Genomic DNA, 26,803 nt, shown 5'->3' with positions numbered 1-26,803 from the left:
TGAGTTGTCCAAATCAAAATTGGACACACTCCTCCACTCTCGCATGTCCTCATCCCTCTATCCAAATTCTTCCTTTCACTCCTTTCACTGTTCTTTGTCCTCCCCTTCTACCCAAAATCTCTCCCTCAAGGGTTTCTTACCACAACAAAATCATTTTGAACTGAAGGGAAATGTCACTATGTTAGATTGTGTTCGGTTGAGTCCAATTCGGTCTCACAGGGTTGAGTAAGTGTGTGTGTGAAATGCTAACTATGTCAAAAGTCAAAACAATGACATCGGCCTATAATCATTTAACAAATAAACAGTGTTAGAATGATGGAAATAAACTTTATTGAATTGAATGAACTTCGAGGTCTTTGGGGTTAGTTGGTTCTTAGTAAAGAGAGGTTCTAGGTTTCCAAGGAGTGATGATGGGTTTGCTGTAGAGCGCTACTTCAAACCAGGTTGAGTTTGCGCTCTCGCCCTTTTTTCTCGCCCATTCTCTTTCCTAGTTGTGAATTATCAGGATTTGCAAGGCAGAATCGGCACGTTTTATATAGTCTTCCGTCTTACTCATATACAATCGTGGCCAAAAGCTTTTTGAGAATGACACAAATATGAATTTTCACAGTCTGCTGCCTCAGTTTGTATGATGGTAATTTGCATATACTCCAGAATGTTATGAAGAGTGATCAGATGAATTGCAATTCATTTCAAAGTTCCTTTTTGCCATGAAAATGAACTGAATCCCCCAAACATTTCCACTGCATTTCAGCCCTGCCACAAAAGGACCAGCTGACATCATGTCAGTGATTCTCTCGTTAACACAGGTGAGAGTGTTGACGAGGACAAGGCTGGAGATCACTCTGCCATGCTGATTGAGTTCGAATAACAGACTGGAAGCTTCAAAAGGAGGGTGGTGCTTGGAATCATTGTTCTTCCTCTGTCAACCATGGTTACCCGCAAGGAAACATGTGCCGTCATCATTGCTTTGCACAAAAAGGGCTTCACAGGCAAGGATATTACTGCCAGTAAGATTGCACCTAAATCAACCATTTATCGGGTCATCAAGAACTTCAAGGAGAGCGGTTCAATTGTTGTGAAGAAGGCTTCAGGGTGCCCAAAGTCCAACTAGCGCCAGGACTGTCTCCTAAAGTTGATCCATCTGCGGGATCGGGGCACCACCAGTACAGAGCTTGCTCAGGAATGGCAGCAGGCAGGTGTGAGTGCATCTGCACGCACAGTGAGGCGAAGACTTTTGGAGGATGGCCTGGTGTCAAAGAAGGGCAGCAAAGAAGTTTACATACACTCAATTAGGATTTGGTAGCATTGCCTTTCGTGTAGCCTTCCACAAGCTTCCCACAATAAGTTGGGTGAATTTTGGCACATTCCTCCCGACACAGCTGGTAGGCCTCCTTGCTCGCACACGCTTTTTCAGTTCTGCCCACAAATGTTCTATGGGAATGAGGTCAGGGCTTTGTGATGGCCACTCCAATACCTTGACTCTGTTGTCCTTAACACTTCTTCTGGCTGCAGTGTGAATATTGAAAAAACTGGAAAATATGTGCACATTTTCAAACGGCCTCTTAAGAAATTTTTGATCTTACAATATGCATATATTTACTACTATTGGATAGAAAACAGTCCCTAGTTTCTAAAAACGTTTGAATTATTTCTCTAAGTGGAACAGAACTATTTTTACAGACCATTTCCTATCCGGAATTGAGATTTCCAAATGCGATGTCTCTCTTTAAGAGCGTGTCTATAAAAGGTCATGTCACTTAGGACCGTAGAAACACGTCATACGCCTTCATCTGGGTGTAATGCGGAAGTGAGAGAAGAAAGCAGTTGAATATCTCTTCCAGGGGCTGAACACAACATCTTGTAGTGAGACCTGCGCACTTTATTTTTTTTCTGGGCGCGAGGTAGAACCTGGACTCGGCTCCTGGAATACGCTCGTTAAAGGTGAATATGACCTCTGGCTACGATATTATTTGATACATGTCACAAAATCATCCTAAAGTATGTTTTTTCAATATACTTTAATTATATTATTGAAATTTATTCTGGACTTTAGACGTGATGCTTTGGAAGAATTTTTTGAAGAAAGAGAGATTAGCGCCGCACGGCCATTGTGCTTGCTAACCCAAGAGGGAAATAGTTTGTTCTGGAACCCAACTAAAGACTGTACTGGACAATGGACCCCTTTACAACATTCTGATGGAATATCAACAAAGATAAGGACCCAATTTGGGATGCTTTTTCATATATCTGTCGAACTGTGCTATGCTAGCGTTTGACTAGAATCAATGCTGCCATATGCTAGCTAATGTTGTAAGCTAATATAACGATATATTGTGTTTTCGCTGTAAAACACTTCAAAAATCGGAAATATTGGCTCTATTCACACGATCTTTGTCTTTCATTAGCTATCCACCATATGTTTTTCTAAAATGTTTTATGAGGTGTAATTAGTAGTTGACGTTGGTGTCTGTATTTTCTCTGGCTACTCCCGTGCGATTTCAGACTGTAGCTATGATGGGAGCAGTAATGTAAAACTGATTTATAGCTAAAATATGCACATTTTATGAACAAAACATAGATTTATTGTGTAACATGTTATAGGACTGTCATCTGAGGTAGTTTTTTCTAGGTTGTTTAGGTTGGTTCTAGGTTAGTTAGGTTGGCTTGTGCATGCTACTTGAATCATACTTGTGCTGCTGCTACATGTCTGTCCACTTTTTTATTTGGTGGTGAGCTAACATAAATATATGTGGTGTTTTCTCTGTAAAACATAAAAAAAAATCGGACATGTTGGCTGGATTGACAAGATGTTTATCTTTCAAATGCTGTATTGGACTTGTTAATGTGTGAAAGTTAAATATTTTTAAAAAATAGATTTTGAATTTCGCGCCCTGCAATAGAGCTGGATGTTGTCATAAGTGTACCGACATCGGGACAGCCCGCCTAACAGGTTAAGCCATTTTGCCACAACTTTGGAAGTATGCTTGGGGTCATTGTCCATTTGGAAGACCCATTTGCGACCAAGCTTTAACTTCCTGACTGATGTCTTGAGATGTTGCTTTAAAATATCCACATAATTTTCCTCCCTCATGATGCCATCTATTTTGTGAAGTGCACCAGTCCCCTCCTGCAGCAAGCACCCCCACAACATGATGCTGCCACCCCCGTGCTTCACGGTTTGGATTGTGTTCTTTGGCTTGCAAGCCTCCCCCTTTTTCCTCTAAACATACCGGTGGTCATTATGGCCAAACGGTTCTATTTTTGTTTCATCAGACCAGAGGACATTTCTCCAAAAAGTATGATCTTTGTCCCCATGTGCAGTTGCAAACCGTTGTCTGGCTTTTTTTATGGCTGTCTTGGAGCAGTGGCTTCTTCCTTGCTGAGCGGCCTTTCAGGTTATGACGATATAGGACTCTTTTTACTGTGGATATATAGATACTTGTTTCCTCCAGCATCTTCACAAGGTCCTTTGCTGTTGTTCTGGGATTGATTTGCACTTTTCGCACCAAAGTACGTTCATCTCTAGGAGACAGAATGCGTCTCCTTCCTGAGCGGTGTGACGGCTGCGTGGTCCCATGGTGTTTAAACTTGCGTACTATTGTTTGTACAGATGAATGTGGTACCTTCAGGCGTTTGGAAATTGCTCCCAAGGATGAACCGGACTTGTGGAGGTCTACAATTATTATTTTTTTTAGGTCTTTGCTGATTTCTTTTGATTTTCTCATGATGTCAAGCAAAGAGGCACTGAGTTTGAAGGTAGGCCTTGATATACATCCACAGGTACACCTGCAATTGACTCAAATGATGTCAATTAGCCTATCAGAAGCTTCTAAAGCCATGACATAATTTTCATGAATTTCCCAAGCTGTTTAACGGCAAAGTCAACTTAGTGTATGTAAACTTCTGACCCACTGGAATTGTGATACGTGAAATAATCTGTCTGTAAGCAATTGTTGGAAAAATGTGTCATGCACAAAGTAGATGTCCTAACCGACTTGCCAAAGCTATAGTTTGTTAACAAGACCTTTGGAGTGTTTGATACACTTAGGTTTGAGTCATTAAAACTTGTTTATGTAAATGGTCCTCCTGCCAGCTCATATCCTGCCCCAGTTAGACAAACAACACACTCACCGGTGTAGGAAACAGATTGCTTAACTAGCAGACCACCAGTGTTACCCCGTCTCTCTCTCTCTCTCTCACACACACACACACACACACACAGAAGCATATTCTCTCACACACTGCTTGTGTGGTTGAGGTCTTTTGAGGGTAAAATTTGAGAAATGCATTTTCCCCATGTATTTTACCAAACTGGCACAGTCTCTTGCTGCAAACGGAACTGTCAGCTTTGCAGCGTGAATTACATGCTTAGTTCCCCGGGTTTCCACCATTGACGTAGGTGTTATATGTGCAGGCAGATACAGGTATCCTGTTTTAGTGAATCTCAGACATAGGCTTAGTCATTTTATGGTTAGACACCGCATCTCAAATGGCACCCTATTTCCTATATAGTACACTACTTTTGACCAGGGCCCATAGGGTTCTGGTCCAAGTAGTGTACTATAGGGATTAGAATGCTATTTTAGACATAGGCTCAGTAATTTTTTGGTAGGGTGTGTGTGTGTGTGTCTGACAGACAAACTGGGCAGAGTTCCCTAGACAACAACACGGGACTGAGTTAAACCATGTTAGGTTGTTGTTGCTGCTGCAACCTGTCTGTCTGGCCGTGTTGTTTGCGACTTCGGATATTGACAGGGTTTGTGCTACTCCTCTCTCGCAACCCCTCTCTCGCTCGGCGCTCTCGCTCTCTCTCAGTAAAGGAAGTGTGTGTGTGTGTGTGTGCTACCCTGTGTGTTTTCCTCCTTATACTGTGTGTTTGTTCTGAGTGTGTGCGTCTGTGTCATTGCCTCCTGTGGCAACCTTTAACACCTAGACCACAAAACCCCATGACCCCCCCACCCTACCACTTCCTGCTCTATATACACACACACACACACACACCACAGGAGGCTTGTGAGGGGAGGACGTCTCTTAGTAATGGCTGGAGTGAGTGGTGTGGTACTAAACACATGGAAACCATGTCTTTTGATGTGTTTGATACAAATCCGTATATTCTGTTCCAGCCATTATTATGAGCCTGTCCTCCCCAATTAAGGTGCCACCGGCCACCTGTGACACACACAAACACTGACACACAAACACTGACACGCACACACATTGTCATTGCCTCTGAAGCACATAGGCTGTTCCTTGTTCTAAAAACTGAAGTGTCTTCCTCTCTCCTCTCTCTCTCGCTTCTCTCTCTCTTGCTCTTGATCCCCCCCTTCCTTCTCTCCCCTCCATTCTTTCTGCTAAGCCTCCGTCATGTTTTTACACTAAACATTGCACAGTATAAACACACACTCTCCCCTCTCTTACTCCAGTCTAGGACTGTGGGTGTTGATTCTGAACCGAGAGTCTTCCAGATTAGGATTACTGTAGTCTTGCCGCAGGTTTAAACTCTAAAACTTTGAGTGTTAATCTCACAATACTTTACTGTACATCTGAGCTAATCTGAGCCGTCCTGTGTGTGTGTGTGTGTTAATCTCTCAATGCCTTAATGTACATCTAAGCTCATCTGTCCCGTCCTATGTCCGTCTGTGTGTTAATCTGCTAACGCTTTACTACTGTACATATGAGGTAATCTGGCACATTTTAATCCCTAATCTGTCTGTGTGTTAGAGCAGTTATTCTCAGCTCCGGTCCTTCAGTACCCCCCAACGGTGTACATTTAAGTTGTAGCCCCGGACAAAAACTCACCTGATTCAACTCATTGAGGGCTTGTGTACTGTTGGGGGTATTTGAGGACCCGGAGTTGGGGAACACTGTTAGAGAAGAACAACCAGACAAACAACTGAACAACAGAAACACAAGGATCATGTTTGTTTTCTACAGAAAGGGCCAGTGGTTTCCTGGTCACGTCACATGGTCAGGAAACCTCCTGGCCCCAGCTGTAACTACTCATGGATGCACACACACACACACACACACACACACACACACACACACACACACACACACACACACACACACACACACACACACACACACACACACACACACACACACACACACACACCATGGAACCATTAACATAATGAACGTGAAGGATTTTTCCACAGAGACTTCAGATCAATACACTAAAGGATACTATTGATCAGAACCGCTCTAAAGTCTTTGTATGTGTGTCTATGCGTGCGTGTGTGTGTGTGAACTCCACTGAACTGCATGCATTTCATAGACAATTATTTTGTGTGGTTGCACACACACACACACACACACACATACACACACCCACGTCATACCCTTATGTCTACAGAGAACACATTATGAGGGACCATACGGGCATGTGGGGGGGGGGGGGGGTGGGTGTTCAGTTGCTCTCCTATCCTCTCCTTATAATGGGTTTAACACCTACCTGACTGTATAGCTCTCTCTCTCTGTCTCTGTCTCTCTCTCTCTGAGAAGGTTAGAGAGGTGTGTGTGTGTGTGTCGATAAATGCGTCTTTATTTAGCTCATCTTCACCTGGCCCAAGTTAAATTAAGACCCTGATAGATTTCTTACACTCACACACTGTCCTTGCAATGAGAGGGGTTCTATTGACCGACCCACAGGGACACGGATCACTTCCTGTGTGATGTCATCATGACGTCACACAGCTGCGGTGGTCTTCTGTGAAGCTTAGCTGTGATTGGACAGAGCCATGTAGAGAGAGAGCAAGAAAGGAGGGGAGAGAGGAAGAGCTAGATGGCGAGAAGGAGATGGTGTCGAGGGAGGGAAGGGAGGAATAAGGAAATGGATAGAGAGGCAGGGAAAGTGTCTTTGCGTGTCTTTTTTTCTGTAGGTCTTGTCTGCCTGCATTCGTGTGTGTGTGTGTGTGTGTGTGTGTGTGTGTGTGTCGTGTACGGTGGTGTCTGGTATCACTAATATTTCCCTTTCCTCTGGGCCCCATGTGTATGTGTTTGTATATACTTGACTATATCAACACTCTGAAATGTGTGTGTGTGTGTATATGTTGACTTTATTAGCCAGTATGTGTCTGCGTGCGTTCACATGTGTGGAGGGTAGCTTGTGTGTTTATATCAGTGCTGTGTTTATAAAGGTTGGGCTCTGTTGGCAGATAAAGTCGAATGGATTTAAGATACAGAAACATGAAGAATCTGACCTTCATGTTTCCTGCTTCTTCTTCTCTGTTCTATAACCTGGCTTTTTTTATTTGTGACATGAAATCCCATCTTATTCTTTATTCTTTGTTGTAGTTTATAACGTTATGAAAGCTCAGACAAACATAAACTAGCTTCAACCACACTCCAGATGCCTTTGTAAATGTTAATGACTGTTTTGGTCCAATTCTTTCCTTTATCTCCCTCTACCTTGTGTTGTGGGCCAGGGGCCTCTGTTGACCTCACTACAGACCTCACTGTTGACCTCACTCTCTCAGCAATATGGACTGCCTGAACTAGTGCCAGTACACTCTGTTCCATGTTAAAGGCGTCCTGTCTGTCTGTCCTGTCTGTCTGTCCTGTCTGTCTGTCCTGTCTGTCCTGTCTGTCCTGTCTGTCTGACACGCAGGGAGGGAGGGAGAGAGACGCGGAGGGAGGGAGAGAGACGCGGAGGGAGGGAGAGAGACGCGGAGGGAGGGAGAGAGACGCGGAGGGAGGGAGAGAGACGCGGAGGGAGGGAGAGAGACGCGGAGGGAGGGAGAGAGACGCGGAGGGAAGGAGAGAGACGCGGAGGGAGGGAGGGAGACGCGGAGGGAGGGAGGGAGACGCGGAGGGAGGGAGGGAGACGCGGAGGGAGGGAGGGAGGGAGAGAGACGCGGAGGGAGGGAGGGAGGGAGAGAGACGCGGAGGGAGGGAGACGCGGAGGGAGGGAGACGCGGAGGGAGGGAGACGCGGAGGGAGGGAGACGCGGAGGGAGGGAGACGCGGAGGGAGGGAGGGAGACGCGGCGGGAGGGAGGGAGACGCGGCGGGAGGGAGGGAGACGCGGCGGGAGGGAGGGAGAGAGACGGAGGGAGGGAGGGAGAGAGACGGAGGGAGGGAGGGAGAGAGACGGAGGGAGGGAGGGAGAGAGACGGAGGGAGGGAGGGAGAGAGACGGAGGGAGGGAGGGAGAGAGACGGAGAGAGGGGGAGAGAGAGACGGAGGGAGGGGGAGAGACACGGAGGGAGGGAGGGAGGGAGGGAGACAGACACGGAGGGAGGGAGGGAGGGAGAGAGACGCGCAGGGAGGGAGGGAGGGAGGGAGAGAGACGCGCAGGGAGGGAGGGAGAGAGACAAACACGGAGGGAGGGAGGGAGAGAGACGGAGGGAGGGAGGGAGAGAGAGACGGAGGGAGGGAGACAGACACGGAGGGAGGGAGGGAGACAGACACGGAGGGAGGGAGGGAGGGAGGGAAGGAGGGAGGGAGGGAGGGAGAGAGAGAGAGACGCGCAGGGAGGGAGGGAGGGAGAGAGACGCGCAGGGAGGGAGGGAGAGAGACGCGCAGGGAGGGAGGGAGGGAGAGAGACAAACACGGAGGGAGGGAGGGAGGGAGAGAGACGGAGGGAGGGAGAGAGACGGAGGGAGGGAGACAGACACGGAGGGAGGGAGGGAGACAGACACGGAGGGAGGGAGGGAGGGAGACCGACACGGAGGGAGGGAGGGAGGGAGACAGACACGGAGGGAGGGAGGGAGGGAGAGGGAGAGAGACACGGAGGGAGGGAGAGAGACACGGAGGGAGGGAGAGAGACACGGAGGGAGGGAGACAGACAGACACGGAGGGAGGGAGACAGACAGACACGGAGGGAGGGAGACAGACAGACACGGAGGGAGGGAGACAGACAGACACGGAGGGAGGGAGACAGACAGACACGGAGGGAGGGAGACAGACAGACACGGAGGGAGGGAGACAGACAGACACGGAGGGAGGGAGACAGACAGACACGGAGGGAGGGAGGGAGAGAGACGGAGGGAGGGAGGGAGGGAGGGAGAGAGACGGAGGGAGGGAGGGAGGGAGACAGACACGGAGGGAGGGAGGGAGGGAGGGAGAGAGAGAGACGCGCAGGGAGGGAGGGAGGGAGAGAGACGCGCAGGGAGGGAGGGAGGGAGAGAGACGCGCAGGGAGGGAGGGAGAGAGACGCGCAGGGAGGGAGGGAGGGAGAGAGACAAACACGGAGGGAGGGAGGGAGGGAGAGAGACGGAGGGAGGGAGGGAGGGAGAGAGACGGAGGGAGGGAGACAGACACGGAGGGAGGGAGGGAGGGAGACAGACACGGAGGGAGGGAGGGAGGGAGAGGGAGAGAGACACGGAGGGAGGGAGAGAGACACGGAGGGAGGGAGAGAGACACGGAGGGAGGGAGACAGACACGGAGGGAGGGAGACAGACACGGAGGGAGGGAGACAGACAGACACGGAGGGAGGGAGACAGACAGACACGGAGGGAGGGAGACAGACAGACACGGAGGGAGGGAGACAGACAGACACGGAGGGAGGGAGACAGACAGACACGGAGGGAGGGAGACAGACAGACACGGAGGGAGGGAGACAGACAGACACGGAGGGAGGGAGACAGACAGACACGGAGGGAGGGAGAGAGACAGACACGGAGGGAGGGAGAGAGACAGACACGGAGGGAGGGAGAGAGACAGACACGGAGGGAGGGAGAGAGACAGACACGGAGGGAGGGAGAGAGACAGACACGGAGGGAGGGAGAGAGACAGACACGGAGGGAGGGAGAGAGACGCGGAGGGAGGGAGGGAGAGAGACAGACACGGAGGGAGGGAGAGAGACAGACACGGAGGGAGGGAGAGAGACAGACACGGAGGGAGGGAGAGAGACAGACACGGAGGGAGGGAGAGAGACAGACACGGAGGGAGGGAGAGAGACAGACACGGAGGGAGGGAGAGAGACAGACACGGAGGGAGGGAGAGAGACAGACACGGAGGGAGGGAGAGAGACAGACACGGAGGGAGGGAGAGAGACAGACACGGAGGGAGGGAGAGAGACAGACACGGAGGGAGGGAGAGAGACAGACACGGAGGGAGGGAGAGAGACAGACACGGAGGGAGGGAGAGAGACAGACGCGGAGGGAGGGAGGGAGAGAGACGCGGAGGGAGGGAGACGCGGCGGGAGGGAGGGAGACGCGGCGGGAGGGAGGGAGACGCGGCGGGAGGGAGGGAGACGCGGCGGGAGAGAGACGCGGAGGGAGGGAGACGCGGAGGGAGGGAGGGAGGGAGACAGGGAGACGCGCAGGGAGGGAGGGAGGGAGACGCGCAGGGAGGGAGGGAGGGAGACGCGCAGGGAGGGAGGGAGGGAGACGCGCAGGGAGGGAGGGAGGGAGAGAGACGCGCAGGGAGGGAGGGAGGGAGGGAGAGAGACGCGCAGGGAGGGAGGGAGGGAGGGAGAGAGACGCGCAGGGAGGGAGGGAGAGAGACAAACACGGAGGGAGGGAGGAAGGGAGAGAGACGGAGGGAGGGAGGGAGAGAGACGGAGGGAGGGAGACAGACACGGAGGGAGGGAGGGAGACAGACACGGAGGGAGGGAGGGAGGGAGACAGACACGGAGGGAGGGAGAGAGACGCGCAGGGAGGGAGGGAGGGAGAGAGACGCGCAGGGAGGGAGGGAGAGAGACAAACACGGAGGGAGGGAGGGAGAGAGACGGAGGGAGGGAGGGAGGGAGGGAGAGAGACGGAGGGAGGGAGACAGACACGGAGGGAGGGAGGGAGACAGACACGGAGGGAGGGAGGGAGGGAGAGAGACGCGCAGGGAGGGAGGGAGGGAGGGAGAGAGACGCGCAGGGAGGGAGGGAGAGAGACGCGCAGGGAGGGAGGGAGAGAGACAAACACGGAGGGAGGGAGGGAGGGAGAGAGACGGAGGGAGGGAGAGAGACGGAGGGAGGGAGAGAGACGGAGGGAGGGAGACAGACACGGAGGGAGGGAGGGAGGGAGACAGACACGGAGGGAGGGAGGGAGGGAGACAGACACGGAGGGAGGGAGGGAGACAGACACGGAGGGAGGGAGGGAGGGAGACAGACACGGAGGGAGGGAGACAGACAGACACGGAGGGAGGGAGGGAGGGAGAGAGACACGGAGGGAGGGAGAGAGACACGGAGGGAGGGAGAGAGACACGGAGGGAGGGAGACAGACAGACACGGAGGGAGGGAGACAGACAGACACGGAGGGAGGGAGACAGACAGACACGGAGGGAGGGAGACAGACAGACACGGAGGGAGGGAGACAGACAGACACGGAGGGAGGGAGACAGACAGACACGGAGGGAGGGAGACAGACAGACACGGAGGGAGGGAGACAGACAGACACGGAGGGAGGGAGACAGACAGACACGGAGGGAGGGAGACAGACAGACACGGAGGGAGACAGACAGACAGACACGGAGGGAGAGAGACAGACAGACACGGAGGGAGAGAGACAGACAGACACGGAGGGAGAGAGACAGACAGACACGGAGGGAGAGAGACAGACAGACACGGAGGGAGAGAGACAGACAGACACGGAGGGAGAGAGACAGACAGACACGGAGGGAGAGAGACAGACAGACACGGAGGGAGAGAGACAGACAGACACGGAGGGAGAGAGACAGACAGACACGGAGGGAGAGAGACAGACAGACACGGAGGGAGAGAGACAGACAGACACGGAGGGAGAGAGACAGACAGACACGGAGGGAGGGAGACAGACAGACACGGAGGGAGGGAGACAGACAGACACGGAGGGAGGGAGACAGACAGACACGGAGGGAGGGAGACAGACAGACACGGAGGGAGGGAGACAGACAGACACGGAGGGAGGGAGGGAGACAGACACGGAGGGAGGGAGGGAGACAGACACGGAGGGAGGGAGGGAGACAGACACGGAGGGAGGGAGGGAGACAGACACGGAGGGAGGGAGGGAGACAGACACGGAGGGAGGGAGGGAGAGAGACAGACACGGAGGGAGGGAGGGAGAGAGACAGACACGGAGGGAGGGAGGGAGAGAGACAGACACGGAGGGAGGGAGGGAGAGAGACAGACACGGAGGGAGGGAGGGAGAGAGACAGACACGGAGGGAGGGAGGGAGAGAGACAGACACGGAGGGAGGGAGGGAGAGAGACAGACACGGAGGGAGGGAGGGAGAGAGACAGACACGGAGGGAGGGAGGGAGAGAGACAGACACGGAGGGAGGGAGGGAGAGAGACAGACACGGAGGGAGGGAGGGAGAGAGACAGACACGGAGGGAGGGAGGGAGAGAGACAGACACGGAGGGAGGGAGGGAGAGAGACAGACACGGAGGGAGGGAGGGAGAGAGACAGACACGGAGGGAGGGAGGGAGAGAGACAGACACGGAGGGAGGGAGGGAGAGAGACAGACACGGAGGGAGGGAGGGAGAGAGACACGGAGGGAGGGAGGGAGAGAGACAGACACGGAGGGAGGGAGGGAGAGAGACAGACACGGAGGGAGGGAGGGAGAGAGACAGACACGGAGGGAGGGAGGGAGAGAGACAGACACGGAGGGAGGGAGGGAGAGAGACAGACACGGAGGGAGGGAGGGAGAGAGACAGACACGGAGGGAGGGAGAGAGACAGACACGGAGGGAGGGAGGGAGAGAGACAGACACGGAGGGAGGGAGGGAGAGAGACAGACACGGAGGGAGGGAGGGAGAGAGACAGACACGGAGGGAGGGAGGGAGAGAGACAGACACGGAGGGAGGGAGGGAGAGAGACAGACACGGAGGGAGGGAGGGAGAGAGACAGACACGGAGGGAGGGAGGGAGAGAGACAGACACGGAGGGAGGGAGGGAGAGAGACAGACACGGAGGGAGGGAGGGAGAGAGACAGACACGGAGGGAGGGAGGGAGAGAGACAGACACGGAGGGAGGGAGGGAGAGAGACAGACACGGAGGGAGGGAGGGAGAGAGACAGACACGGAGGGAGGGAGGGAGACAGACACGGAGGGAGGGAGAGAGACAGACACGGAGGGAGGGAGAGAGACAGACACGGAGGGAGGGAGAGAGACAGACACGGAGGGAGGGAGAGAGACAGACACGGAGGGAGGGAGAGAGACAGACACGGAGGGAGGGAGACAGACAGACACGGAGGGAGGGAGACAGACAGACACGGAGGGAGGGAGGGAGACAGACACGGAGGGAGGGAGGGAGACAGACAGACGCGGAGGGAGGGAGGGAGACAGACAGACGCGGAGGGAGAGAGACAGACAGACGCGGAGGGAGAGAGACAGACAGACGCGGAGGGAGAGAGACAGACAGACGCGGAGGGAGAGAGACAGACAGACGCGGAGGGAGAGAGACAGACAGACGCGGAGGGAGAGAGACAGACAGACGCGGAGGGAGAGAGACAGACAGACGCGGAGGGAGAGAGACAGACAGACGCGGAGGGAGAGAGACAGACAGACGCGGAGGGAGGGAGGGAGAGAGACAGACAGACGCGGAGGGAGGGAGGGAGAGAGACAGACAGACGCGGAGGGAGGGAGGGAGAGAGACAGACGCGGAGCGAGGGAGGGAGAGAGACAGACGCGGAGGGAGGGAGGGAGAGAGACAGACGCGGAGGGAGGGAGGGAGAGAGACAGACGCGGAGGGAGGGAGGGAGAGAGACAGACGCGGAGGGAGGGATGGAGAGAGACAGACGCGGAGGGAGGGAGGGAGAGAGACAGACGCGGAGGGAGGGAGGGAGAGAGACAGACGCGGAGGGAGGGAGGGAGAGAGACAGACGCGGAGGGAGGGAGGGAGAGAGACAGACGCGGAGGGAGGGAGAGAGACAGACGCGGAGGGAGGGAGAGAGACAGACGCGGAGGGAGGGAGAGAGACAGACGCGGAGGGAGGGAGAGAGACAGACGCGGAGGGAGGGAGAGAGACAGACGCGGAGGGAGGGAGAGAGACAGACGCGGAGGGAGGGAGAGAGACAGACGCGGAGGGAGGGAGAGAGACAGACGCGGAGGGAGGGAGAGAGACAGACGCGGAGGGAGGGAGAGAGAGAGACGCGGAGGGAGGGAGAGAGAGAGACGCGGAGGGAGGGAGAGAGAGAGACGCGGAGGGAGGGAGAGAGAGAGACGCGGAGGGAGGGAGAGAGACAGACGCGGAGGGAGGGAGAGAGACAGACGCGGAGGGAGGGAGAGAGACAGACGCGGAGGGAGGGAGAGAGAGAGACGCGGAGGGAGGGAGAGAGAGAGACGCGGAGGGAGGGAGAGAGAGAGACGCGGAGGGAGGGAGAGAGAGAGACGCGGAGGGAGGGAGAGAGAGAGACGCGGAGGGAGGGAGAGAGAGAGACGCGGAGGGAGGGAGAGAGAGAGACGCGGAGGGAGGGAGAGAGAGAGACGCGGAGGGAGGGAGAGAGAGAGACGCGGAGGGAGGGAGAGAGAGAGACGCGGAGGGAGGGAGAGAGACAGACGCGGAGGGAGGGAGAGAGACAGACGCGGAGGGAGGGAGAGAGACAGACGCGGAGGGAGGGAGAGAGACAGACGCGGAGGGAGGGAGAGAGACAGACGCGGAGGGAGGGAGAGAGACAGACGCGGAGGGAGGGAGAGAGACAGACGCGGAGGGAGGGAGAGAGACAGACGCGGAGGGAGGGAGAGAGACAGACGCGGAAGGAGGGAGGGAGACGCACGCGGAGGGAGGGAGAGAGACAGACGCACACGGAGGGAGGGAGAGAGACAGACAGACACGGAGGGAGACAGACAGACGTGGAGGGAGGGAGACAGACAGACAGACGCGGAGGGAGGGAGAGAGACAGACAGACGCGGAGGGAGGGAGAGAGACAGACGCGGAGGGAGGGAGAGAGACAGACGCGGAGGGAGTGAGAGAGACAGACGCGGAGGGAGGGAGAGAGACAGACGCGGAGGGAGGGAGAGAGACAGACGCGGAGGGAGGGAGAGAGACAGACGCGGAGGGAGGGAGAGAGAGAGACGCGGAGGGAGGGAGAGAGAGAGACGCGGAGGGAGGGAGAGAGAGAGACGCGGAGGGAGGGAGAGAGAGAGACGCGGAGGGAGGGAGAGAGAGAGACGCGGAGGGAGGGAGAGAGACAGACGCGGAGGGAGGGAGAGAGACAGACGCGGAGGGAGGGAGAGAGACAGACGCGGAGGGAGGGAGAGAGACAGACGCGGAGGGAGGGAGAGAGAGAGACGCGGAGGGAGGGAGAGAGAGAGACGCGGAGGGAGGGAGAGAGAGAGACGCGGAGGGAGGGAGAGAGAGAGACGCGGAGGGAGGGAGAGAGAGAGACGCGGAGGGAGGGAGAGAGAGAGACGCGGAGGGAGGGAGAGAGAGAGACGCGGAGGGAGGGAGAGAGAGAGACGCGGAGGGAGGGAGAGAGAGAGACGCGGAGGTCAGGGAGAGAGAGAGACGCGGAGGGAGGGAGAGAGAGAGACGCGGAGGGAGGGAGAGAGAGAGACGCGGAGGGAGGGAGAGAGAGAGACGCGGAGGGAGGGAGAGAGACAGACGCGGAGGGAGGGAGAGAGACAGACGCGGAGGGAGGGAGAGAGACAGACGCGGAGGGAGGGAGAGAGACAGACGCGGAGGGAGGGAGAGAGACAGACGCGGAGGGAGGGAGAGAGACAGACGCGGAGGGAGGGAGAGAGACAGACGCGGAGGGAGGGAGAGAGACAGACGCGGAGGGAGGGAGAGAGACAGACGCGGAGGGAGGGAGAGAGACAGACGCGGAGGGAGGGAGAGAGACAGACAGACGCGGAGGGAGGGAGACAGACAGACAGACGCGGAGGGAGGGAGAGAGACAGACAGACGCGGAGGGAGGGAGAGAGACAGACAGACGCGGAGGGAGGGAGAGAGACAGACAGACGCGGAGGGAGGGAGAGAGACAGACAGACGCGGAGGGACGGAGAGAGACAGACAGACGCGGAGGGAGGGAGAGAGACAGACAGACGCGGAGGGAGGGAGAGAGACAGACAGACGCGGAGGGAGGGAGAGAGACAGACAGACGCGGAGGGAGGGAGAGAGACAGACAGACGCGGAGGGAGGGAGAGAGACAGACAGACGCGGAGGGAGGGAGACAGACAGACAGACGCGGAGGGAGGGAGACAGACAGACAGACGCGGAGGGAGGGAGACAGACAGACAGACGCGGAGGGAGGGAGACAGACAGACAGACGCGGAGGGAGGGAGACAGACAGACAGACGCGGAGGGAGGGAGACAGACAGACAGACGCGGAGGGAGGGAGACAGACAGACAGACGCGGAGGGAGGGAGACAGACAGACAGACGCGGAGGGAGGGAGACAGACAGACAGACGCGGAGGGAGGGAGACAGACAGACAGACGCGGAGGGAGGGAGACAGACAGACAGACGCGGAGGGAGGGAGACAGACAGACAGACGCGGAGGGAGGGAGACAGACAGACAGACGCGGAGGGAGGGAGACAGACAGACAGACGCGGAGGGAGGGAGACAGACAGACAGACGCGGAGGGAGGGAGACAGACAGACAGACGCGGAGGGAGGGAGACAGACAGACAGACGCGGAGGGAGGGAGACAGACAGACAGACGCGGAGGGAGGGAGACAGACAGACAGACGCGGAGGGAGGGAGACAGACAGACAGACGCGGAGGGAGGGAGACAGACAGACAGACGCGGAGGGAGGGAGACAGACAGACAGACGCGGAGGGAGGGAGACAGACAGACAGACGCGGAGGGAGGGAGACAGACAGACAGACGCGGAGGGAGGGAGACAGACAGACAGACGCGGAGGGAGGGAGACAGACAGACAGACGCGGAGGGAGGGAGACAGACAGACAGACGCGGAGGGAGGGAGACAGACAGACAGACGCGGAGGGAGGGAGACAGACAGACAGACGCGGAGGGAGGGAGACAGACAGACAGACGCGGAGGGAGGGAGACAGACAGACAGACGCGGAGGGAGGGAGACAGACAGACAGACGCGGAGGGAGGGAGACAGACAGACAGACGCGGAGGGAGGGAGACAGACAGACAGACGCGGAGGGAGGGAGGGAGGGAGGGATAGAGAGACAGACACGGAGGGAGGGAGGGAGGGATAGAGAGACAGACACGGAGGGAGGGAGGGAGGGATAGAGAGACAGACACGGAGGGAGGGAGGGAGGGAGGGAGGGAGGGATAGAGAGACAGACACGGATGGAGGGAGGGAGGGATAGAGAGACAGACACGGATGGAGGGAGGGAGGGATAGAGAGACAGACACGGATGGAGGGAGGGAGGGATAGAGAGACAGACACGGATGGAGGGAGGGAGGGATAGAGAGACAGACACGGATGGAGGGAGGGAGGGATAGAGAGACAGACACGGATGGAGGGAGGGAGGGATAGAGAGACAGACACGGATGGAGGGAGGGAGGGATAGAGAGGCAGACACGGATGGAGGGAGGGAGGGAGGGATAGAGAGGCAGACACGGATGGAGGGAGGGAGGGAGGGATAGAGAGACAGACACGGATGGAGGGAGGGAGGGATAGAGAGACAGACACGGATGGAGGGAGGGAGGGATAGAGAGACAGACACGGATGGAGGGAGGGAGGGATAGAGAGACAGACACGGATGGAGGGAGGGAGGGATAGAGAGACAGACACAGAGGGAGAGAGAGAGAATGCATATGCCTGCGTGGGGCTTTGGCTGCTTTCTCCACTCATTGGGGAGACCCATGTCATAGGCCTGTGTGTTTTTTGAAAGCCTGCAATTGTTTGTGTTTGCATGTGTACGGATGCACGCGTGTGTGTGTATGTTTCCTAAGGCGGTGTGGTGTGTGTGTGAGCAGATGCGCGTGTGTTTCTTAAGGCGTGTGTCTGTGTGTGTGTGTGTGTGCGTGCGGATGTGCACGTGTATGTTTCCTAAGGCGGGGTATGTAGGTGTGCGTGTGTGTGTGTGTGTGTGTGTATGTTTCCTAAGGCGGGGTGTGTGTGTGCCTCTTGGCTGCTTTCTCCCACTCTTTCTGGGATCGTGGTCCCAGTCAGGGCAGCTTTGTGATGTCTGTATTTACATGTATTTATATATTTATTTATATAACCTTTTATTTTTTATCAGGGAGTCATACTGAGACCAAGTTCTCTTTTACAGATGAGACCTGAATTACATAAATGACAGAAAATACAAAATGCAAGTTCTCAATTGGCCTACAGGCACCAAAATGTCAAATTTCAGAACATTTTTAAGATTGTTACACAAATAAGGTGCAAAAAAATTGAACCGCTAATTTACCTAACTCAGTAGAGACTAGGGTTGCAATATGACAGTCGTGCCAACATATCTCATCAGCAACCTGCTGGAAGGGACTTTGTGGATCTGAGGCTCTGTTGCCTCCATCATCCTCCAAATCCCACCAACATCAGCCGCCTCAGAGCGCAACTGATCCTTGTTTGGGAATACACACACCAAAGCATGCAACAGACTGACCAATACAAGGGTTGAAAAATTGGTGGCCATCCGGGCAAATTTGAGGCATTTTGAGCCTGACAACGAGCCATCCTCATCAAGTTTGGAAAGTGACAGTGAAGATGAGGCCTCAGAGTCTTATGTTCAAGAGGTGGACATTGAGGAGGTCCAGGGAGAAGACAATGGAAGCCTGAGAGGAAGACAAAGCTTTAGTTTCTAGACTGTCATTGTACAGATAGATGTATGTTGAAAAATGTTTCTGGGAGATGCGATGGATCATTGGGGATCATTCAATATTCCCTTTTGTTGTTCGGTGAAATCATCCCATGTGAAGAGTCAACTCATTTAATTAAAGTTTAATTTGTAAATAAATAGTTAAAAAAATATATATATTGGAAGGATTTAATCATTTGCAATTATGTTTACTTATAAGGTAAACGGTTTATGGTTCTGTCTCCATATGATATGGTAAATATATCCAATGCAAAAAACATCAACATTTAAATGGTATTAATATGAATTCCCATATATTCCCATTAATTCCCACGGAAAGTTTCCACCTCTGAATATTTCCCAAAATGTGCAACACTAGTAGAGACCAAAGGAATTTCCAGAGTTAGCCATCCCTAAGACCAGGCGTGGTAACTCGTATGCCTAAAGTTTAGTAATGACGTTAGGTAAAGTGGGACTTTTTGTAAAAGGGCTTTTATAAATGAAAACCTAGCAATGTATCAACCTACATGACATCAACAAGGGCCAACCAACTTTCTGGTAGAGAATGCAGAGTGATGAGCATTAAAATTGTCGCACGTAACAAAGCGCAATGAGCTATGATAAACTGCATCTAACGGCTTTAATGAAGGAGCAGCTGCTTTCATATAGATGATGTCGCCGTCGTCTAGGACCTATAGGAATGTTGACTGAATAATCTGCTTTCTACTATTTATCGAGAGACAGGACCTATTTCTATAGAAGAAGCCCATTTTTATTCTCAGTTTAACTAATTCTTCAATATTCTTTTTAAAAGACAGCTATTCATCTATCCAGATACTTGGAAGCAGGGACATGATCAATATGGACACCATCCACAGTACATATGCATATACAGTTGCAGTACATATGCATATACAGTTGAAGTCTGTATAAGTCATTAAAACTTGTTTTTCAACCACTACACAAATTTCTTGTTAAAGAACTATAGTTTTGGCAAGTCGCTTAGGAGATCTACTTTGTGCACGACACAAGTCATTTTTCCAACAATTGTTTACAGACAGATTATTTCACTTCCAGTGTATCAGAAGTTTACATACACTAAGTTGACTGTGCCTTTAAACAGCTTGGAAAATTCCAGAAAATTATTTCATGGCTTTAGAAGCTTCTGATAGGCTAATTGACATCATTTGAGTCAATTGGTGGTGTACCTGTGGATGTATTTCAAGGCTTACCTTCAAACTCAGTGCCTCTTTGCTTGACATCATGGGAAAATCTAAAGAAATCAGCCAAGACCTCGGGGGAAAAAATGTAGACCTCCACAAGTCTGGTTCAAAAGTGCAAATCAATCCCAGAACAACAGCAAAGGACCTTGTGAAGATGCTGTAGGAAATGGGTACAAAAGTTTCTGTATCCACAGTAAAACTAGTCCTATATTGGCATAACCTGAAAGGCCGCTCAGCAAGGAAGAAGTCATTGCTCCAAAACCGGCATAAAAAAGCCCGACTACTGTTTGCAACTGCACATGGGGACAAAGATTGTACTTTTTGGAGAAATGTCCTCTGGTCTGATGAAACAAAATAGAACTGTTTGGCCATAATGACCATTGTTATGTTTGGAGGAAAAAGGGGTGGCTTGCAAGCCGAAGAACACCATCCCAACCGTGAAGCACGGGTGTGGCAGCATCATGTTGTGGGGGTGCTTTGCTGCAGGAGGGACTGGTGCACTTCACAAAATAGATGGCATCATGAGGGAGGAAGATTATGTGGATATATTGAAGCAACATCTCAAGACATCAGTCAGGAAGTTAAAGCTTGGTCACAAATGGGTCTTCAAAATGGACAATGACCCCAAGCATACTTCCAAAGTTGTGGCAAAATGGCTTAAGGACAAAAAAGTCAAGGTATTGGAGTGGCTATCACAAAGCCCTGACCTCATTCCCATAGAATATTTGTGGGCAAAACTGAAAAAGCGTGTGCGAGCAAGGAGGCCTACAAACCTGACTCAGTTACACCAGCTCTGTCAGGAGGAATGGGCCAAAATTCACTCAACTTATTGTGGGAAGCTTGTGGAAGGCTACCCGAAACGTTTGACCCAAGTTAAACAATTTAAAGGCAATGCTACCAAATACTAATTGAGTGTGTAAACTTCTGACCCACTGGGAATGTGATGAAAGAATTAAAAGCTGAATTTAATCATTCTCTCTACTATTATTCTGACATTTCACATTCTTAAAATAAAGTGGTGATCCTTTGGCTAAGGTGTATGTAAACTTCCGACTTCAACTGTACATGTTGTATCTTATCATTTTCTGGGCCTTTTCCGTTCCCATGACAACAGGCGCAAGCCCCATCTGGCTGCCATGGCAACTAAATAGAATCCATGCGGGGGGGGGGGGGGGAAGTCTTGTAACACACACATACAAGCGAGTACACACATACACACACACACACACAAAAGTGGATTAACAGCTAAATGAGAGTATAGGCAGTTCTGACTCGTCGTCGATCAGTAACCTTTCACTGTGTGCGTGTGTGTTGGCCGTGCGTCGCCCTGGGCTGGTTAGATAAGATGCAGTATTAATAAGGTCTGTTCATTAGACCAGGCAGGCTGAGACACTGTCTACATCCTAAATAGCATCCTATTCCTTATATTGTGCACTACTTTTGATCAGGGCCAATAGGCCTCTGGTCAAAAGTAGTGCACTATGAAGAGAATAGGGTGCCATTTGGGATGCACATAAGGCACTACACTAATAGGCCTTAAATCTGTAATTAGCTCTGGAGAGAGAGGGAGAGTTCAGGGAGAGGGAACGGAAGAAAGAGGGGGGAAATAGCTATCAGGGGGAGAGCGAGAGCCGTAAAATGGGGAGAAAGACAAGAATTTATGGAGCAAGCCAAAGATTAAGCAGGCACTCTGGAAGAGAGGGAGGGAGAGCGAGGGCCGTGAGTGCGTACTGTGTTTGTACGTGTGCTGCTATGTAGTCCAACAAAGCGGCTAGCATTCACATCAGTTGGGGAGTGAAAAGTAAGCCACGCATTGACCTGTCTCCCCAACACACACACACACACACACTGTGTGCTTTCTCTTTTTTTTCTTTCTTTCTTTCTTTCTTAATTACTTTCTATCTTTTTTTCTTTCTCCCTCTCAATCACTCCTTCTCGCTGGCTTCATTCACAAGTTCTCTATTCCTCACTCACTTGTTGTTTTTTTCCGTCCCTGTCCCTCAGATAATCTTGCCCATGGCCTCTGGATGATCTCCCTCATCAATTGTTCATTTGTCTCCTTTCCTTCTTTTTCTTCCCTCTACTTCTCTCTTTTTATTCACTGGTTGAAAGTGGGATGAGGAGTGTAAGTGTGTGTGTGTGCCTGCACATGCTGTTGTGTGTGTCTTCCTGAGCTCTGACCTTCATTTTAGTGATGTTTTCCATCCCTCATCTATTCATCTTTCCATCCCTTCCTCCATCCTCTATCCATTCCTTCCTCCATCCTCTATCCATTCCTTCCTCCATCCTCTATCCATCCCTTCCTCCATCCTCTATCCATCCCTTCCTCCATCCTCTATCCATCCCTTCCTCCATCCTCTATCCATTCCTTCCTCCATCCTCTAGCCATCCCTTCCTCCATCCTCTAGCCATCCCTTCCTCCATCCTCTATCCATCCCTTCCTCCATCCTCTATCCATCCCTTCCTCCATCCTCTATCCATCCCTTCCTCCATCCTCTATCCATTCCTTCCTCCATCCTCTAGCCATCCCTTCCTCCATCCTCTAGCCATCCCTTCCTCCATCCTCTAGCCATCCCTTCCTCCATCCTCTAGCCATCCCTTCCTCCATCCTCTAGCCATCCCTTCCTCCATCCTCTAGCCATCCCTTCCTCCATCCTCTAGCCATACCTTCCTCCATCCTCTAGCCATCCCTTCCTCACTCTTCTAGCCATCCCTCCCTCTATCCATCCTCTATCCATCCATCATCCCTTCCTCCCTCCTCTATCCATCCATCATCCCTTCCTCCCTCCCACACTTTCCTTTGATCCATCTCTTCTAGTTGCTGACTTAACCACATATTATGATGTTTAGACAGACCTTCAAACACCTGTAGCTCATTCTCTCTCTCTATCCCTCCTTCCTTCCTTCTCTTGCTCTCTCTCTTGCTTTCTCTCTCTCTCTCTCTCTCTTTCTCTCTCCAACTCTCTTCCCCTCTTCTCTCTCTGCCTGTGTTCCACCTCCTTTTACCTCGTGCTTTCTCACTCACGCTCTGTTCTCCCCGTCTCCCTCCCTCCCCCACCCTCTCTCTCTTTCCCTTCTCCCCCCTCTCAACTCTCTTCCCCTCTTCACTCTGCATTTGTCTCTATCATTATGATCAATCATCTTTTCATATTGTAATAAACCATTGTTCATCACTGTCGTGTCTGTTAACGTGTGACTCCCCAAGCTTCACAACACACCACCACAGAAACATACCATTTTATTTCTCACATTATCTTCCCTTACATTTACTAAAGAAACGGAGGGGAAAGAGTCATTCATTCATTGTCCCTCTTTGCGTCTCCTTTGTCCCCTTCTCTCGCTCCACTCCCTCTGTCTGCCTGTCTCCCCCTCTTTTGCGGCCCCTGTTGTTGTCTCTCGCACTCTCTCTCTTTCTCTACTCTCTTTCTCTCTGTTTTCTCATCTCTTGCGGTGCAGCCGAGATACAGAGCTTAACGGTTTATGATAGTCTGGAGCGCGCTCATTGTCACCCCATCAACATCAGACACAGGACGCTTTGGCTTATGGCCACTGAACAACAGCCTCTCTGACTTGGGGGAGCTAGGTCTCTCACATTTCAACCTAGTAGACGTACCAAAGACAGTGCAGTTTGACGACAGGCAGAAACTGCTTCTCCAATAGAAATCGCGCTCGTAGGCGATGTCGTGGCGACGTAGGCTAGCTAAGCTCATGCGCAGAAACGCGTCAATCGGGTCGAACGATTGTCTCGCGGGCCGAACTGCGCTCGTGCAGGCCGTTCAAATCGAAGGCGCTCCTTCGATATGAAGTTGTTTTTGAAGAAAATGAGAACTTGTCGGTTCGTATTTTTTCCACGAGGTTGGAGTAAAAACATGTTCAGCTACTTAAGACGTTGGCGCGAATATAGGCTGTGCCTTTTAGAGTTAAAAAAAAATATTAACAACTAAGGAAGTATTTTTCACATATCTCACTGACTTCACAAACCCCAAACCCTGGCCTGGTCTGTTTTGCAAGCGTTCCCGGAAGTCTCATACCAAAGAGTGTAAAAATGGACCCGATGCCTCTCTGCTTGGCCCTCAACATTAATGCGATAGATTTGGGGGTAAAAGGCTAGTGTCCTGTCCAGGCGGTGTACTTGTACATTAAGCTGCCGTACACTACAGAAACAGGCTCCATCTTGCACAAGCCATTCTAGAGTAGGCCCACTGCATTGTCTCACTGCTTGTGGTTTACGTTCATGCAACTGTCTTTTGATGTCGTGTTCATTACAGATACAGAACAGTCTACTTTTGAGTGGGAATATCGCTATATAGTTATAAAAATTGGAATCTTTGGTGACTAATTCGGTTTCTCTCTCTCTTTCTTTCTTTCTTTCTTTTCAGAGTCTTCAAGAAGTCCAGTCCCAACTGCAAGGTAGGTCACAACTCCCCCTTGTGTGCCTGCTTGCTAGTGCATGTGCATACTTGTGTGTGTGTGTGTGTGTGTGTGTGTGTGTGTGTGTGTGTGTGTGTGTGTGTGTGTGTGTGTGTGTGTCAGACAAGGTAAGGCGGGTTCCTCCTCTTTCCCTGTGGAGTATATTTCTCCCTGTAGACTTCCTCTCTTCTTTTCTCTTCCCTCATTCTCTGCTCGTCCCTTCTCCTGGATTACACTCGTAGCTCGTCTCTCTCTCTCTCTCTCTCTCTCTCGCTCTCTCTCTCTTTACAACAGTAGATTATCTATCTGATTTATCTGTTTTTATGTCTAAAGACTTAGGTGATCTTTCCTCTCTGCTGTAACTATAGATTTTTCCTACGGGCCTATACTTTTGCCTCTGTAGATTTTTCCTACACACAGTGCCTTTTATTGATTTCTCTTATTTCATTTGCTGTATCATCTTTGCTCCCTTTCCCCTCTCTGTTGTTATCTATCTTTCTTTCTCTCCCTCCCTCTCTCTATCTCTCTCTTTCTCTTTTCTCTGTGTCTCCATGATGGAGGGATCAGTGTGTGTAGATGACGTGTTTTGTGATCTGACCCCACAAGGGAAGATAGTATACAGGAAGGGAGTGGAGAGACTAGGGGTCAGTGTGTGTGTGTGTGTGTGTGTGTTTCACCTGTATGGTCTAATTTAAAGAGTAATGTTGACGTACGCCATGTTTTTCTTTCCATTTCCACATACTGTTCCCGATTTTACCCACCCTCTGTTTCCATCCTTCTCTCTCGCCTTCTTTCTCTCATTTTGTCTATTTTGTTATCTCTACCCTTCTGTCCATTTTCTCTCTCTGTCTCTCTATGTCTCTCTCTCTCTCTCTGTGCCTCTCCCTCTGTAACTATATATCTCTCTCTCTCGCCTTCCCCCTCTCTCTCTAGCTCACTGTATACCTGGGAAAGAGAGACTTTGTGGATCACCTAGACCATGTAGATCCAGTGGGTGAGTAGTAACACACACACAGTAACGTTGGATCGCCTACACCACGGCTTTTCCACTCTGGGGTGCAGGGGACATGGGCTACCCCTATTTGTGATGCAACGTCTAATAGACACACACACACACACACACACACTATTGTTGATGTAATGTTGTCGGAAAATCACATCAACCCCCTGGCGTCTAGCTCAGGGTTGCTATGACGACAGCACCTCACATTAGGGAAACACCCTCACCACGGGGTGGGTGTGTGTGTGTGTGTGTGTGTGACGATGGGAGTAACCCTAGTGAGGTAGTGTTTTGATTATTTCACATTGACTTATACACACAGGACTACGATATCAGAACAACCAAATCTTTTTTCTATGACACACACACACCGGGGCTACTTATGGAACTATACATCTACGATACGCCAGAGAAGTATCAGGTCATTCTCGCCTGTTTTGAAATCCATACATTGCTTTCTATAAGGCGTTATAAATGCTCATACGCGCTCATGACCAGTCTAATAATATGCATTATAACGGTCAGCTTTAAGAAGTAAGGGGTTACCGTAACTATCCATGTATAAGTAACGTTGGTGCTTTATAACTTGTCATAAGCATGTCTGAGCCTTGATATTGTCTTATAACAAGGCTTATACTATGTTATGTTTCTATATGAATAACCGTAGCTTTCATCAGAGGGCGCCACTTACATGTTGAATCTGGAATAGCACTTTAACCCTTACTTTGTTGTCCGATATTTGTGTGTACTCTGTATGTGTGTGTACTCTGTATGTGTGTGTACTCTGTATGTGTGTGTACTCTGTATGTGTGTGTACTCTGTATGTGTGTGTACTCTGTATGTGTGTGTACTCTGTATGTGTGTGTACTCTGTATGTGTGTGTACTCTGTATGTGTGTGTACTCTGTATGTGTGTGTACTCTGTATTTGTGTGTACTCTGTATGTGTGTGTACTCTGTATTTGTGTGTACAATGCAGGTTCAGTAGTGTGTGCGTGTGTATGAGCATGCGCATCGGACTATTACTCTCAATCTCAGTAACCAAATACTGTGCGGCTTGGGTAACAGAAACACTCATACGTAATATGATCTCTGTGTGTGTTGTTTTTCACTGTGTGTGTGTGTTGTTTTTCACAGTGTGTTGTTTTTCACAGTGTGTTGTTTTTCAGTGTGTTGTTTTTCACAGAGTGTGTGTGTGTTGTTTTTCACAGAGTGTGTGTGTGATGTTTTTCACAGAGTGTGTGTGTTGTTTTTCACAGAGTGTGTGTGTTGTTTTTCACAGTGTGTGGGTTTTCACAGTGTTGTTTTTCACTCTGTGTGTGTGGTTGTTCAGTGTGTGTGTGTGTGTGTGTGTGGTTTTTCAGTGTGTGTGTGTGTGTGTGTGTGTGTGTGGTTCAGTGTGTGTGTGTGTGGTTGTTCAGTGTGTGTGGTGTGTGTGTGTGTGTGTGGTTTTTCTGTGTGTGTGTGTGTGTGTGTGTGTGGTTTTTCTGTGTTTGTGGTTTTTCTGTGTGTGTGGTTTTTCTGTGTGTGTGGTTTTTTTTGTGTGTGTGTGTGTGTGTGTGGTTTTTTGTGTGTGTTTTTTTGTGTGTG

At 51.7% G+C, this 26,803-nt stretch overlaps 1 protein-coding gene across 1 annotated transcript in view; it reads left to right on the top strand.

Annotated features, from left to right (window-relative positions):
- arrb2b (arrestin, beta 2b) overlaps positions 1-26,803 on the top strand; it is a 58,824-nt gene that overhangs the window by 10,335 nt on the left and 21,686 nt on the right. Inside the window, exons 2-3 of the mRNA XM_055938490.1 lie at positions 24,185-24,215; positions 25,149-25,209. Coding sequence (XP_055794465.1) covers positions 24,185-24,215; positions 25,149-25,209 — 92 coding nt within the window. The remainder of the gene's footprint in view (positions 1-24,184; positions 24,216-25,148; positions 25,210-26,803) is intronic.

Source organism: Salvelinus fontinalis, chromosome 11 (genome assembly GCF_029448725.1).
Source record: "Salvelinus fontinalis isolate EN_2023a chromosome 11, ASM2944872v1, whole genome shotgun sequence".
Taxonomy (NCBI): domain Eukaryota; kingdom Metazoa; phylum Chordata; class Actinopteri; order Salmoniformes; family Salmonidae; genus Salvelinus; species Salvelinus fontinalis.
This window is presented reverse-complemented; position numbering and strand designations above follow the sequence as displayed.